Here is a 16,633-nt window from a genome sequence, read left to right as displayed (position 1 = left end):
TACCGCCGGTGTTTATCAGCCACAGGTTTACACTCCGGCAGCCGACGGCTTCTCGTTCACGCAGACGCGATGAAGATGGGTTAACAGGTTACGATGTTATACGACTTGGGTGAAAACACACAAAAAAAAAAAACACACCAAATAATTTCATTTCTTTAATGGAAATCAAATTGGTAACAATTCTGCCATAAAATTCATGATATTTTGCAGACATGGCTAAAACTACTGCAACAATTAACCTGTATGACGGAGCGCCCCCTACAGCCGACAACTGGAGCAACGCAAGACGGACAAACCCCAGCCTTCCCAGCGTTACTTTTCCGCCGACGAAGCGCGTGAGAACACTTATTAAACGTGTGCGTGCCGAGAGCGGTTATACGAATACATTCACCTGTCATGGACGGAACGCGGCTGTTTCCAGAAAGCTCATGTAAAAAATGGAAGCTCTCTATTACGCAAGTTGGCCGCTGCAATCCGGACTCAATATTACCCCGGACGCCTTTTGTGGCAACACTTCTTTAAAAACCCCAACAAGGGGGGGCTTTCAGGATGCCCCGACATGATGTTGATCAAAAAAAAACCAAAAACCCTCAACAAGCCTCCTTCACTCGTTGGCACGTATTAACATGCGCCAAGAGGTCTCAGCATCCCAAAGTTATTCAAGGATCGACCATATAATTCTACCATAAGCCTGTTTTATGCAAATAAAAAAAAAAACAAAAAAAAAAACACTTAACCTACTGCAGCCGAGCTGTCAAAAATCAATACCATCTATACTACGCGCCGCTGATTGGAATGGCAGCATAGCCGTGACTGGGGGTTCTTTCTGGAAGCACGCGTTACCATGAAGGAGCGATTTTGAGTGCCTTAAGTCAGACTGCTAACCAACGCGGCACGTGGTCCGCATTATAGATGCCCAAACACAAGAGTATCTAAACCTGAATCCATTATTACACCCAAAGCAGCGCCTACCACCAAGCACTAAAAACCAATATGGCGCCCTAACATGGAAGAGCCAACAAAGAATGGCTCCATAGAGCGAGCAGAACGCTCTCCTTGTATTAATGTACAGGGCCAGCGGAGAGAATGGATTATAGTCATTTAAAGTATTTTTGGAACCAAACTTTTTACTGGTCACATGATCCCGGCCCTGTAGAATAATGGCTGCGTTTAAAAAAGGACCAATTAGACCCCAGATGATGATCATCCGTTCCGGAAAGGGTCTGCCGCTGGGTCCATCAGGAAGAGCTTCTTAGTTAAAGCAGGAGTAAGTAGTGACGCTCTCTTAATAAAGCGACATTAAAGCATTCTTGCTTCCAAACCAAAGATCTCTTAATTGTTTATTACGCACTTTATTCTAGGACCCACCGCCATTAGTTTGGTAATTCATTACAAATTCCGTTTCACAGTACAAAAAGCATTCCATTTTACCTAATAGCAAGAAAACAAGGGGAGAAAAACGGGGGGGGGGGGGGGGGGGAAGAAGAGCACATGAAGCAAGATTACATCGCGGCGGCAGCTTACGGGGAAATCATTTCTAGAGCTTCCATCTTTCCGTAGAATTGTCTCTCCGGTACAATCTTTTTCCTTATGGAAGATTTAATTTTTCCTGATTTGTACGGATTTCAACCAGTTTTACAGTCTTCAGAACTTCCAAGGACCCCCCGGGTTTCACTTACGATTTCACTTACAGTCCTGTCCGTTTAGCCCTCCAGCTGAAAGAAAAGTCACTTGGGGGGAGGGGGGGTAACAAACCAGAAAAAAAAAAAAAAAAGGGGTATTTTCTTCACCAGCGAGGCTCGCGCTTCCTGCCGCAGAGTTTTTAAAAACACCTTTTCTTTAGGGTTTGTGGACAGGAGGGAGTAGGACCGGCAGCCATCAGACCGCTTATTTTCTTTTGTCCTCCCTTCCGTTCCAGTAATTCCTGTAGGTCTCCTCAAACATGTCCTTGCAGGGGATGCTCGCCTTCAGCTTGGAGCAGATCAGGAAGGACCCCCCCATCTTGCGGTGCAGGGAATAGGTTTCCTCCGGCGGCGGGATGAGCCGGTGCTTTAACATGACCGGGATCAGCCGGTGGATCCGCTCGGTGGTGCTCTGAGAGCCAAAGTCAAACGGCGTGTCGGAACAGAAAGCCTCGCCCAGGATCAAAACGGCATCCAAGTGGGCGTTCTCCATCGTCTGGGGGGGGCACATAAAACAGACATATAGATATTGTGCATGTGAGGGGTTAATTGTACCCGTTATAGTAATCGGCATCTCCAGCAAGCATGGCCGTCGGGCAAACAACGTCTGCCAGGGAGGGTGCTTTATAACAGAGCGATCCATGGGAGAGTTGACTCCATATTATGAAGGGCCAACTCCACGACGAGACGGGGCGACCTTGCATAATGTATAGGTAAAGCGGTCTCCTCACCTATTAAAGTATGCATTATACAGGGCCAGCTCAGCCCTTCTTGTTGGAGAAACAAGTCTGTGTTGGCCCTTCATAATGAATAAGAAAGTTAAAAACCACAACTCTCCCTTTAGTAAACAGACACCAAAGCGTTGCCAGTCAAGAGAAAGTCCCCACGTTTCCTATTATTTAGTTTTCTGGAGGTTTCCGTTAATAGCACTCGACATGCTCGCAGCGGCAGGACTGTAGACGGGAACAAATACAGAAAATTATTCACCTTGGATTCATAGCCGGTGAGAAACTTCATCTCCACGGACTTCCTTAAGAGCGTCTCTCTGTCTTTGTCAGCGGCCGCCTTGATTATCTGCGGGAAAGAAATTTACAGCACGCCGTTCACTGGGCGGAGCCTAAGTGCTGAGTGACACCATGATGTCATGCGAGGGGGGGGGGGGTGTCAGTGATATTATTATTCACCGGTCACCGGATAGTCCGCCTCTCACCTCTATATACAGGTCTGTGAACTGCTCATCAAAGCCTCTCGTTGCGCCGAAGTCCAATAAGGCCACCTAAAAAGACCAAGGGGAGGAATAATCAGAGAGCCTTGGAAACGGGTCTGCCTCAGGGTTCTAGAACAAACAGAGCCGTTGTATTGTATTTTGTTTAAATCCCTTTCCAGGCAAGGAAGTTTTGGGCTCAGATCTGTGAAAATCTAAAAACGATCAAGTTTGGGGCCTGGGGGCCGAACCGGTATCCAGTGAAGGAGACGCGGGAGGAGTAGTCATGCGCAGCCCAGCTGCTGCCGGCCTCTACCCGCCGCGGACGGTCGGCTGAGAGTACTGAATATCGTTACCTTCTTCAGCTGGGGGTCATAGAAGAAGTTGGACCAGTTGGGGTCGGTCTGCATGAAGCGGAACTCGAACAATTCCCGTAGACACAAGAGGAGGATGTTGGAGCAGATCTGCGAGACAGCAATTAGAACGTCAGGAGAACACCGAGAACGCCGAGAACGCGCCCAATTAATTCTGTTATTGTGAAAATCGAGCACCCAACACAAAACCAAATGGAGAACGATGCGGTCCGGATAAAAGGGGATTATTCACTTAGTGGAGCGAGACGGGGAGATGGATCATTCCGGTAATCTAGTGACTGCCACGAAGGGAAACACAAGACCGTTGGGTGTTTTTGGGACTTTTTGGCAGCATCAGAGCTGATCAGAGACCCAGATGACCCAAAACCAGCGCAGCATATATCGGACGGAACCGGAGATATTTAAATAAACGGAACCTTGCAGAATACGGAACCAATATAATCGCCCCGGGGGGGGGGGGGTCTATAATCTACCAAGGGGCTTTATAAATATTAATATGGCCAGAACTCAGGCTTTTGGTGTTAACCCCAAACCCCAGTATATATTGTATTGGGTACCCTTAGAGTGCGAATGCGCGCATGCACACACACCATGTCCACAAGACATGCCTCTATATAGGAGGATTAGCAATTAAGCTCATAAACATAAATTAATCTTTGTTGAAATCAGGAATCCAGTTGATCCGCACGGTTCTCGGCGTATCCAGCCCCGTCTTACAGACCCCCCCTCCCCCCCCCACTTGTTTATGGCCGGTAACTTTCCGAGACCCTTGTACCGCATAGAAAGCGCTGGGAGGTTATTTTTGAACGGTTACGCCGAGCGAAGGCAGCGTGTGGCGCAGGTCCAGGACACCAGCTGTAACTTGGATGTGTCGGACAACTGCCACGTTCCCCGCACTCCGAGAGCGGCTGAAGGTCAGCGGAACGACATATCAAAAGCAAAAAATAAGGTCAAAATCATGGAGGAACCGGCCCTGCTGCTTACAAGTATTAATCGGCTCCTTATCAGCACCCAGAACATAAAAACGGGTTGGTAGCCACGCCACTGAACCGAGCACCCATCGCTACCTGAAGTATTCACAACACACGGCCGTTGTCCGATTTCAGCAGGTGCCTCCTTATTCAGCAGACCGTGCCCTAACCGGTACCACCGCCCGCCCCAGGAAGTCTCCCCTGAAACCCTCGCTGAATGGGACACAGTATATGCTATGTTCCAAAAGCAACTTGGTCTACCAACATAGACAATCTCGGTACCCAAAATGCCCCAGACCCCCCCATCATTATTATCCAACTACTGCCCGGTCTGCGGTCGGCACGCGCGTGCACACAGACGGGATCGGAATACACATTACAAAAGAGATGATTCAACCAGCGTCACCCCGGCGCTAGGAGTTATGTTTTCAAAGCATTGGGAACGGTAACATGTGTGGCTTTACAGACGTGTGCGTTGCGTGTCCTACCGGAGAGTACGATGGAGTTACACAAAGCAAATAATATATAACCTCATTGCGCGTTTCCTGGTTGAGATCCTCCGCCTGATCCAGAGGGAAGCCGGAGACCAGCTCGGTGGTGAGGACGTGCGCGCTGCACAGCTCGTCCACCACGGCCGGGACGTAGAAGAACGGGTGGTCGTTCAGCAGCTCCCTGTGGGGGGGCGAGAGGGTGAGGGACCCGCGAGAAACGCCCTCCGTTAACACACCTGTTCACCAGGTACGGATATACAACGGCTTCAGCGCCCCCCAAAAAACCAAAACACGTACTTGAATCTTTTAGCGCATGCAGCTTCGCGCTTGTAATCGCACTCCAGGGCCAGCTCCCTGCTCAGGACTTCAATCAGATGCTCGGGAAACAGACCTAGGAAACAGGGACGCTATTAGCCGACACGTCGCAAGCTGCCGGGGGCCACCGTACAAGCAGCGCAGGACTACCAGGCAGCAGCGCCAGGACCTGGGGGCCAAATGCAGGAAATCGGGACAAAAAAAAAAAAACAAAAAAAAAAAACAAAAAAAAACGACGAGAGCTGTACCTTCAGGAAGAGCGTTGCTCATATTCAGAACCGTCATGAGGTTGTTCACGTCGCTGTTGATGCTCTGAGCTACTCCGGGATACTACAATAAAAGAGAAAAAGCCGGAGAAGTCAACAAAGAAGCCCTTTCCGGTTCCACGTTGGCGACACGCGTGTCCCGCATATTGTCGGCACGGTAACCGAGAGTTCAGACGCACCTGGATTTTCATGGCCACCTCTCTGCCGTCTTTGAGCCGGGCCAGGTGTACCTGGCCGATGGACGCCGCGGCAAACGGCCGCTCCTCGAAGAACTCCAGCTTCTCCCTCCAGTTGGGGCCCAGATCCGCATTTAACGTTTTCTGCAATAAACGGACGCGTTAGAACCCGAGGGCCACGAGTACGAGAGACGAGCGACCTCTCATACTCACCATCATCTGCTTTATGGGCATGAAGTCCGCGCTCTGACGCACTCGCTCAAACACCTTCTGCAGCTGCGGGTTGATGAACGCATCGTCTGAAAGAATTTAGGGGTTAAATGGTTAATATATACGCCGAACGGCCCTTTATACGTACCCAGCCGACGCTGGGTTTAGTGAATAAGGTGCAAAACGACCAGATTTAAAAAAATTTCAAACCAAGCGCAGCATTAGAAACATCATTGGTGGTGCCGACCAACACCCAGACCCGAAATAATAAAAAAAAAATTATAAAAATAATGTTAACTCCGCCTCATTTATACATTTTTTGCTGGGAACACTTACCGTATTGGCTCGGATATAAGCTGCACCCCAACATAGGCCGCACCCTAAAAGTTAGGTGCTTTTTTTAATGAAAAAAAGTTTCTGGCTCTGGCCCCCCCCCCCCGCGATATGCTGCCACTCTATTCCCCCCCCCCCCCAAAAATATGCTGCGACTCTGTCCCCAAGATGTCCCTGCTTCCACCAGACTTACCGGTGCAGACTCCACGGGGTCTTGCGGGGCCGGCGGGGGACAGCTACACAACACTTCTGCCGTGGGAAGTACCGGCAAGGAAGATTATTCGCGCAGACGTTCACCGGCAGCGGCGATGCAAGCAGAAACAACCTCCGCTGCCGGCACGTCTGCAAGATGTGCTTTAAAAATCTCCCGGCACCCGTCCCCCTACCCCCCCCCCGTGGGAAGTGCTGGCAGGGGAGGCTGTCTGAGCGTATCGGGGAGTAGGATGCGGGTCCCCTGCACCGCTGCGGGGGATCTGTATCCTAACCCCGCTGCCTGCCCGGCGCCCGTAACCGCATTCCGCTAGACCCCGAATATAGGCCCCACCCCCACTTTAAAGACTTAAAGTGGGGGGGAAAAAGTGCGGCCTATATTCGAGCCAATACGGTAATTATCATGCGACACAGAGAGGCTTGTATTAATGCGATGAACGGATCTGCGAAGGTTTATTAGTTCGGGGAGCCGAGTGAGTGCTTTGTGGAAGTGGGACGGCAACTTTAACCTCTTAATGACAAAGCCCATACATGTACGGGCTCAAAATGCATTGTTTTCAATGGGTTTAGGGACCGCCCATTGTCCTTAAGGGGTTAAGAGACGCGCCTGGGAATTCTGTTTAGAACACAGAATAAAAGTTACATTAAAACAAAATCATCATTATCGGAACACAAAGCAGAGTCACTTTTTTGGCCGTATCAACCCCAACATGGATTTTTGTTGGGCAACAAACCGTCACGGTGAAGCAACCCGACAGGGATCCGCCGCCCCGCGCTCACATCAACGAGCCCTTTGTAGCCGGCATAAATCTTACCCAGAAGTCCCTGCGCTCTGGTTAATACCGGCAATGTTTAGCCCGGGGTGTATTTAGAACACAGAACTAGCAGCCTCCTCCCCACGGCTATGGAAAGATACGGATGCCTGCGGCCGCGCATGGCCGAAGATTAAAAGGCACAAGACTCCTGGTGTTAACCCCTCGTGCACATCTGTGACTTTACTCAGCGAGCCGAGGCTAAAGTGAGAAAACTCTACCAATAGATCTTCATGTTCCAATGAGAGGAGATGATATTTAAACGCTGCCAAGGGTATTTGTGGCAGATAAATGAAACAGTCACCCAGCAGAGGTGGTAGAGGCTAATATTTAAACATGCATGGGATAGGCAGATGGCGCCGATCTGCCGGCAGGTTCTACTTTGTGACACCACCTTAAAGCTTTGTTTGCATTCACTGGGACAGCGATGCACAATCACCCGGGGAGGAAATATAAAAATAAAGCGCGCGGGAGGTCACTTTGCTCTGCTGGAGAGCAGCGATTATGAGGCTCTGGTTGGCGATAACACTTTAGCCGGAGTAGTCTGCGCATTCCTGCAGGGTACAGCATGTGCGCCGCTGAGAGACTCGTCAATGGGCAGCCGGCAGCCACAACCTCCGACGAAGCACAGAGGCAGAAAGGGGGGGGGGGGGGTTGTCGGGGTTTCGCTAAACAGCAGCCCTGCATGTGCCTCAGAACAGCAACTCCCATCACGCAGTCAGCACTAGGCAGATCACTTGCATGTGGGCTGCCAAGGGGTTAAACCAGGCCCAGAAAGGCTGTTGCGGAGATCGCAATTTGAGTGGAACACCATCTTTAATGCGAATCCAACATTCAGTATTTTAGACGCCCAAAGATTTTTGCCTAGATTAGTAATTTTATCCACCAAAAAAACATTGCATTACTAGCACGTCACATGACGCTGAGTGGGCGGGCCCTTTGGACGTTCTAACCCATGTATGCCGCAAGAGATCAGCACGCCGCTGCGCATGCGTAATAACACGGCGCCGGGGCTGTTAGGAGCGGGCGTCTCAGGCCTACCTTGAATGCTCAGCATCTGGCCCAGTTTCAGAGCGGCCCCCCGGACCTTGCACAGAGTCCTCACTATCCTCTCTGCATTCGCTTCCGACAGGAAGGGGCTGGAATCCATAACGGATTTCTTACCTAAAAACAGCCAAAAAATACAAATTCTCAACGGAAAAAGCAAATAATCAGTAATATATTAATTTACATTTTTTTTTTTATAAATATGTATCATTATGACATTTTAATTTTTTTTCTTAAATATGTCAAAAAAATATAATTTAAAATAATGAAAGATGTAATAAAATTAAATGATAATGTTTATATACGCACACACATTTAAACGCTCTGACAAAACTAGACATTGGGTAAAGAGGGTTTGGCCCGCAGGGCTTACAATCTAGAGATTAATGGCGTCACGTAACAGATGCAATAGCAAGCGGCTCATAAAGGCTTTTCTCTGGGTGGTAAAAAGGAGTTTATTAGAACGTCCGTCTGGGCTGCGGAATCGAGTAATAACGTGGCTGGCGGAAGCAGATACTCGGCTAAATCTCTTATCACGTGTCTGATGGTGAAAGATGGAGAAACGGTAAAACAAGAGGATCAGATGGAATGGAAGAGAGTTTCACTTTACTGAGAGGGTGGTAGATAAGTGGAACAGCCTCCCAGCAGAAGTGGTAGAGGGTAATACAGTGAGGGGATTTAAACACGCATGGGATAGACATACGGCTCCTGAATCCAAGACGAGACCAACAACTGATTAAGGTTTGAGTCTTTACAGCGGGAGAAACGGGCGACTAGACGGGGGCCGGATGGGGGCCGATCTGCTGGAAGTAGCACAAAGTACTTTACAGATATTTCCACAACATGCGCACCCCCCCCCCCCCCGATGACAGCAGGGGTGACATTTGTAACCGGAGTCGTTATATTTGTTAATAAACAAGTCGCTGCGGCAGCAGAAAACGTGACGAAAATTCCCCCCGCCGCGAAGTCATAAAACTAAAACCAAAATAAAAATAGCAATGAGGGCGACCCGAACAAAATCAGATCTCATTAATAGCCATCAATCCTGAACGCGGGGGCCGCACCGGGGGGGGGATATAGATTTATTCCGAGATCGCGGAGGGTTTCTATTTACGCACACGACGACCGGATAGCAACCGACCAAATATATTAGCGGCATTCATAAACGATAGCGAGTATCCGCCCCGGAGCGTATTATTAATTATTATTATTAGTTAGGACATACGTAGTATATCACAATGTGACAGAAACAGGCGAGAAGGGCCCTGCGCACAGGAGCTTACAATCTAGATGGCGTATTCACTAGAACGCACAAAAACAACGATGCTCTACGGGGTCCGTCCGTTACGTTGTATCTCCCCAGAAGGGTTAAAGACCGATGTATCGGGTAATTAAAGGCTCAAAGCAAGCGGTATCTGATCCGTTAACCCTTTTAGCAGAGACCCCGCTTCTAACTAGGCTCGTGAAGAATGAGTTTCCGATTAACCCTGGAACTCCTGGATATATAGGGGGGTCCTTAAAGGGGCCCTGCAGGCCTCAACATTAAAGCACACGATGGCCCGGTTACCTTACAATAAACATTTAGTGTATAATATAAATGCCCTCCCGCCTCTCCCCCTCATCTACTAGACTCGCAGGACACAAGGACGGCTCCATAAAACCTCATTCTCTGTGCAAATTATTTACCCCAACTATAGATCTGCCCCACTGATATAAGGGACGGAGCTTTATACACCCGAGAGGGCGCAGGTCAATGCTACAAAGCTTACTGGAATGTTTTACGATGTTTACCCTTTAAAGTGCGAGGAGGTGCCAGGTAAGGACCCGGGTGCCAAATACCGAGCCTCTGTTTGTGCCAAAAAACGGGCATTGCGTGAGTTTAATGAATACAGCCCCGCTGCACCAGCCGCCAACCCCCCCCCCCCCTTTCAAAGGTGATTCAAAGTTACGGAGGCAACAAGTCGCTCCCTAAACACACAGCGACGAGGCGGGGGCCAAATCAACTCCCTGGACGTCAACAAAATAGTGCCAAGGGTTAAAACGGGGAGGCAGTAAAGTGTTCAGGGGGCACGAGGCTTTAATGGCATCTCCTACCAGACATACACAAGCATGTGCGTATACTATAGTTACATATAGCTCGGAGGGGGCAGCAGCACTTTGTGACACCCTTCATTTATACAAACATAATCTGTCCGTTTTCTTATCGATTCATAGCGCCATCATAGTCCGCAGCGCTGACATCACAAACCTGGCATGAGCTCAGAGTGATTGGCTGTCAGGGAATTGCACATTAACCCAGAGGTCTGTTCCTTTAAGAGAAATGCCACACAGGTTCAGACCAACTCCCAACTATCTTATCCCTCAAATTATTATTAAAGTTACTATTTTATTTCTATATTTATTTATAAAACACAGCTTTCTGCAGCTCCTTTCCTCCTCTTCCTGCGCAGGAAGGTGGGGCATCCATAGAAAACGACGGAAAACAAGGGATTTAACCCGGCGACGGAGAGAGCGAGCGATCAAGCGGCAGCATTTATAATGTCAGCCGTAAGGAGTGGCCGGGGCAGGGAAAATTGGCAAGAAAACCACGAAAACACCAAAGATTGCGCAACCTCGTGAGGTTTCTTCGAGGGTTACTCTGTAACGGAGTTAGGAATCTGCCGCGCGGTCCAAGAAAGGGAAATGTGATGACTTAACAAAAAAATCCCCAGACGAGAAAGGTTTTAAAGTAGATTTACGGCAAACTTTAAAAGCCCCTTAAGCCCTGAAGTAGATTGTAAGCTCACGAGCTCAGGGCTTCCTCTTCTCCTTCTGTCCCAGTAGGTCTTAACGTTTGTTAATCTTATTGTCATTTTAAATTGTTTAAGTATTTCCACTGTCTCCTATTGTAACAGCGCTACGGAAGCTGTTGGCGCTATATAAAGGTAAACCAGACCTGGAAACATAAAGCAAGCGTAGTTTGGGGAGCTTGGCTTGGGAGAGAGACCTAAAAAGGATCCTTAAAATCTGTGCCCCGGCAACTCGGGTAGCAAGAGAGAATCAAATGTTGGTTTTAAACTTTTACCGGCGTCCTCAGACTACCCGGGGAATTAATACATGGCAGGAAGGCAATTGTGATGCTCATTGTAACAAAATAACTCCTCTATACCTGGTTTTAACGGAGTTAATGTTCCAAATTACTATTGTAGCAGGGAAAGGCTGATTTTTAATGGAATCTCTTCATAGGCGTACAGAGACCCTTTATCACTCCCATCACTCCTGTGTTCCAACGGCCCTTTATCACTCCCATCACTCCTGTGTTCCAACGGCCCTTTATCACTCCTGTGTTCCAATGGCCCTTTATTACTCCCATCACTCCTGTGCCCCAATGGCCCTTTATCACTCCCATCACTCCTGTGCTCCAACGGCCCTTTATCACTCCCATCACTCCTGTGTTCCAACGGCCCTTTATCACTCCCATCACTCCTGTGTTCCAACGGCCCTTTATCACTCCCATCACTCCTGTGTTCCAACGGCCCTTTATAACTCCCATCACTCCTGTGCCCCAATGGCCCTTTATCACTCCCATCACTCCTGTGCCCCAATGGCCCTTTATTACTCCCATCACTCCTGTGCCCCAATGGCCCTTTATCACTCCCATCACTCCTGTGCTCCAATGGCCCTTTATCACCCCTGAGACGCTGGACACCTTAACGATGGCCTCCGTTTCTGCCACAAACCGTTTTCTAAGCTACAATACATTTTACGTTTGGATGCGAATCTCTGCAAAGTAAGAACGCATCGGGATTTCCCAACAGGCTGCTGTCTGTCTAGGGGCCACAGCAAGATTAAAGGCCACGTTCATCCACTGTGACCCTCCTGTAATGTGAATCAAGTGGCATCTGGCGCAGAATATGATGGTGCTATATAATTGTGAGTGTTCTATAATCTCCTGACCAACCAATCACAAGGCAGGATGCATAGCCGCTCACGAGAGGTCACTTACCATCGGCGTTCTCCGACTTTAGGCTCAGGCTTTTCTTCGCAACTTCGGCCAACGCGCCGATCCCCAGACCAACAGCCAGACCTGCATTAAGAAAATTTACATCCAGTTTTACTTTAATGAGAGGGTGGTAGATAAGTAGAACAGCAGCTCAGCAGAAGTGGTAGAGGTTAATACAGCAAGGGGAATTACACATGCATGGGTTAGGCATACGGCTCCTGAATCTAGGACGAGACCAACGGCTGATTAAGGTTTGAGTCTTTACAGCACAACGGGTGACCAAACGGGGGCCGGTTGGTTTCAATTATCTGGGAAACCTAAATTCTTTTGTTTAAGGACCCCCGAGAGCCGATGACATCAACCGTTGTCGCTTACTTGCAACTTGACATTTGCATATAAAGAAAAAAGTAGCCAAGATCACAATAATCCGCTCCGTACCCCATCCGGCCGCTTTATGAAAACCCCAGCGTTAACTTAAACCCCACCAAGCAGAGGAGCCCTTTAATAAGGCGATATCATTGAATTCACACGGCCGCTGCAGAGCGATGATGCGAGCGAACGCTGAAAGAACATAGAACAGCTTAACAATCCTTAATGAGAAAAACAGAGTAATTAAATCCTGGAACCCGGACAGTAAAACCGGCCGCAAACAAAAGCGCCATTAATTAATGATCAGCCAGAGAATCAGAAACCAGAACGCAAAACATCATCGATGTGTCCAAAACTTAACTCCTAACACGCCAGCGAGCTAACACTGCGGACGATCTGCCAGAACGAGATCTCTCGCTTAACTAACCCTACATCGCTACTGCCCCTGCAACACCCTCAGCCTGCCCAAAATGCCCCCCCCCCCCCCCGCCAGGCCGTATGACTCTCACAGAACACAGTGTAGGAATATCGCATTATAGAGAAAGGGTTACGGATACAATGTATCCATTAGCATAAATAAAGCAGCGCTGTTATAATCCACGTGAACACTTTCCTGATAAATCCCACCAAAAATCCAAATACATGGGATGTGATTTAATAGCAGAAATAAAAAAAAAAAAAAAAAAAAAGAATTATATATATATATATAAGTAGAAGTCCCTGGAGTGCCGGTAACTATTTTTGGATGTTTTATATATATATATATATAATAAATGAAAAAAAGTTTGGTTCCTACAGACACAGCCGCAGTCACAGAACGGCAGCATTTAAACAAAGACGCGATTGTCCGGCGAGCTCTGGTTACTCGGCCCGCGGGGATCCGGTGCATGCGATCTCCGTATGACTCGGAGAATTTGAGGTTTTGTTCCTAGATGAAACGGCTACTAATCAGGAGTTACCTCCGAAGTTGGCCAGTCTTCCGATTCGGGTCACGGGGACTTTCCTCTCGCGCGCACGTTCGCTGAGCTGAAAGACATGAGGTTACATCAGCACCCAATCAATCACGCTGAAAAACAGATAGCCATGAGAAACCTTTACCAGAAATCAGTATGGATCTGTATATTTTCCCTGTGTAAAAGCATGAATGGAATTCCTTTATTTTGTTATTTTTCTAATTTTTCTGGTAGAAGCATCAGCCGGCAGGGGGGGGCTGAAATTATATGTTAAAAAAAAAAAAAAAAGAAAAAAAAAAGGGAAATTTAACAGCCAGAGTGGTGGTGAATTCCTATTGCGCAACATCTCCCCCTGTTGCCCCCATATAGGTCTGGCGAGGATAAGGAAATGCGTGGAATGATTAATTAAACACACAATGTTTTGGCCCTGACCCAAAATATTCAAATCACTGCAGCCAGGGAGGCAAGGTAATACATGTTTTCTGTATGCCATATTATCTATTTGGTATTTGATTATTCCTCCCCATCAAGCTGCACACGCCCTACTGGCTCCAACAACTTTAGGGAGAAATGAGCAGAAGGTGTGGGGGGGGGGGGCATTTATTTTATTTTTTATTGGACCAGCATTTTACTATCGGGACAAAATCATTATATAAATAGCATAGCCTTTGCCGGAGGCCGTATCCCCCCCGGTTGCCTCCCATGAACTTTAATAAAAGCTGCTCTTCTGTAGCACGGACAGCACGGGGTTAATCGCACACGGAACGTCCCCTACATAACCCCACGCTAACGAGATTCACGCCAACAAAGCAGATACAAGAGACAGATATCGTCTTATTACCCCAGTACAGATCCTTATTATAGGTTTACCTCCCAAGTGTCCCTGTAGATAAAGGACAGTCCCTCCTCGGGATTTAAATCCTCTGCCCATTTTTTCCTCCCCTGATGCCCCTCTTTTCTAGGGAGGTCAGAATGTTTGCTGGGTATGAGGGTATCGCAGGGTTCTACTGCTCTAAAATGTGTATAATATGTTTATAATTGGGTAAATAACACATATTGGGGGGGGTATAAAATACTCTCCAATCACACCTTATAAACTTGCGTTATTCATATTTAATTGCGATGTTTAAAAGAATTCCAACGGGATTAGCGACGTTGGGGCTGGAGATGTTTTTGGCAGGTTAATCCGAGGGAGGCTGGGGCACCTTCATACGCGAGAGCTGATTCACGTCTCCCCGATGTCTAACGCCGCAGACGGAGGCGATGTGGCCAGCGGACGTGCAGACCGGCACACGGCAGGCGAGCCTTCCAAAGACTCACCGTGCTTTACAGACAGCGCGATCTTCATCGCACGTAGAGGGGTTTAGCTACAGAGCGACCCGAGCTCAGACACAAAATAAATAACAGCTAAGCAATACGGCCGGCTGAACGCGGCTAGGACCTGGGAGCCCCCGGCCCCTGAAAGTTAACCCTGGAGATGCTTGCAAGAGAGGCTGAGCTACATAATGACTAGTTAGTTAGTTAGTTTAGTGAATAAAAGGTACTCACCACCTGTTTGTGAGGTTTGTGCTCTGGGTTATTCTTGGCCTCCCTGGCTTTCTCGATGTCCTCTGCCGTCAGGCCGGTCACCGACGAGTGGTCCTGGTGGAAGGTCCTTCTTTGGCCTGAAGCTCCGAAAGCACCAGCGCTGTCCTTAACGCTTCCAAATAAAGCCCCGCTTTCCACCGGGGACGACCGGTCGGGTCGGAAGGAATAGTCCGCTTGGCCCTGGGCGTTGTCTGTATTCCGGATCCCTGATTCCGCTTCCGTTTGGTAGACATCGCTGCTTTGGCTGGAAGACGGGGAATACTCCATGCCGGCAATCTCCGAGGCCGGCCCCGGAAAGTTGTACTCCATAGTAACATCTTGCCCAGCGATGTTCTCCTGCTGCTTGCCAAGTTCCTGGAGAGGGATATCAGCAGTCACCTCCGCCTCAAAATCATCAAATTGACTTAGTTTTAGAAGAAAAGAAAAAAAAAAACAAAAAACGGTAGCCTCACCTGCATTTTTCCCATAGCCGCGCTGAAACGTTCCTCCACCGCCACCTGCCAGCTCTTCGCGAAGGCAGGGGCATCTCCGCCAACCACCGCCTGGCGCAGCTGTCCCGTCTGCACCTCCAGTATGGCCTTGCTGAGCTTGGCCAGCCCTCGCATCACCTTGATTGCATCGGCAGCCATGATTGGTAACTGCTAGCCACACCTGCGGGGAGGCAACACCGGTCAGACACTACTCTGAGCTGGACCCACGAGGTCCATCACTGGAAAGTCAGAAGGCATAACGGGAACGGGCAAACTTAAGTAATGAGCACCAGGGATGTAGTAAGTTCTAAATTTAAAGGGACAGCAGCCATTATATGCATTAACATGACAGCTGGAGCGTCCCTTTAAATATCCTGAAGTCATTGCATCCTCCTATAGAGGACATCAGGCACATAGAGCCTTATAGGACACAACCCTCTCGACAACAGATTGTACATTCCCCGATACAAAACACCGAACACTCACACCCTCTCCCCACTAGCACAACAAACACACTCACACCCTCTCCCCACTAACACAACAAACACACTCACACCCTCTCCCCACTAACACAAACACACAGCAAGAGTCGTGGAGATTGTAGACTTGCAAGCGCAGGGCTTTCTTCCTCCTGCGTTAATCTTATTGTCATCAGTTCATCCGCTGACGCTCCATAAATAAATGTAACAAGACCCCCCCCCACCCCTCATAAGGTGCCGAAAATTTTATTACTACCTTTCACTTGGTGCACAAAGTGACAGCAAAAACACCCAATTAAAACAAACTAGTAACTAGTACCCCTGCCCCTAGTCCTTTTTGACCCCCCCATATGTCCCATTTGGAAGTGCTAGGGGCAAACCAGAATACTTTCGATAAAAACCTGTGTAGAAGTACCAATTCTCAAACCTTAACAAGTTTTGCTTTAGTGATAGAGTGGTAGATAAGTGGAAGAGCCTCCCAGCAGAAGCGGCAGAGGGTAATAAGCATGCATGGGATAGACATACGGCTCCTAAATCTAAGACAAGACCAACGACTGATTAAGGTTTAAGCCTTTACAGCAGGAGAAACAGGCGACTAGACGGGGGCCAGATGGGGCCGACCTGCTGTAATATTCTATGTTTCTCTGAATGGGAATCAGTGCTGCAGCTTCATGACGAGCAATAGACGGCGGTTCTACCGTA

At 48.5% G+C, this 16,633-nt stretch overlaps 1 protein-coding gene across 1 annotated transcript; it reads right to left on the bottom strand.

The window, feature by feature from the left end:
- Positions 1-1,887: 1,887 nt before the first annotated feature.
- LOC149278143 (atypical kinase COQ8A, mitochondrial-like) lies at positions 1,888-15,611 on the bottom strand. Its single transcript, XM_089502250.1, has 14 exons — positions 15,435-15,611; positions 14,944-15,336; positions 13,402-13,468; positions 12,077-12,157; positions 8,086-8,208; positions 5,693-5,778; positions 5,483-5,623; positions 5,286-5,367; positions 5,020-5,113; positions 4,762-4,903; positions 3,243-3,350; positions 2,893-2,958; positions 2,670-2,756; positions 1,888-2,178 (listed from the first exon to the last, which is right to left on the bottom strand). The coding sequence occupies exons 1-14, from the start codon at positions 15,609-15,611 to the stop codon at positions 1,888-1,890; spliced, it is 1,938 nt and encodes a 645-aa protein (XP_089358376.1).
- Between the last annotated feature and the right edge of the window lie 1,022 nt (positions 15,612-16,633).

The sequence above is a fragment of the Sceloporus occidentalis genome, unplaced genomic scaffold (genome assembly GCF_023333645.1).
Source record: "Sceloporus occidentalis isolate IW3139 unplaced genomic scaffold, rSceOcc1.0.p SCAF_199, whole genome shotgun sequence".
Lineage (NCBI taxonomy): Eukaryota > Metazoa > Chordata > Lepidosauria > Squamata > Phrynosomatidae > Sceloporus > Sceloporus occidentalis.
This window is presented reverse-complemented; position numbering and strand designations above follow the sequence as displayed.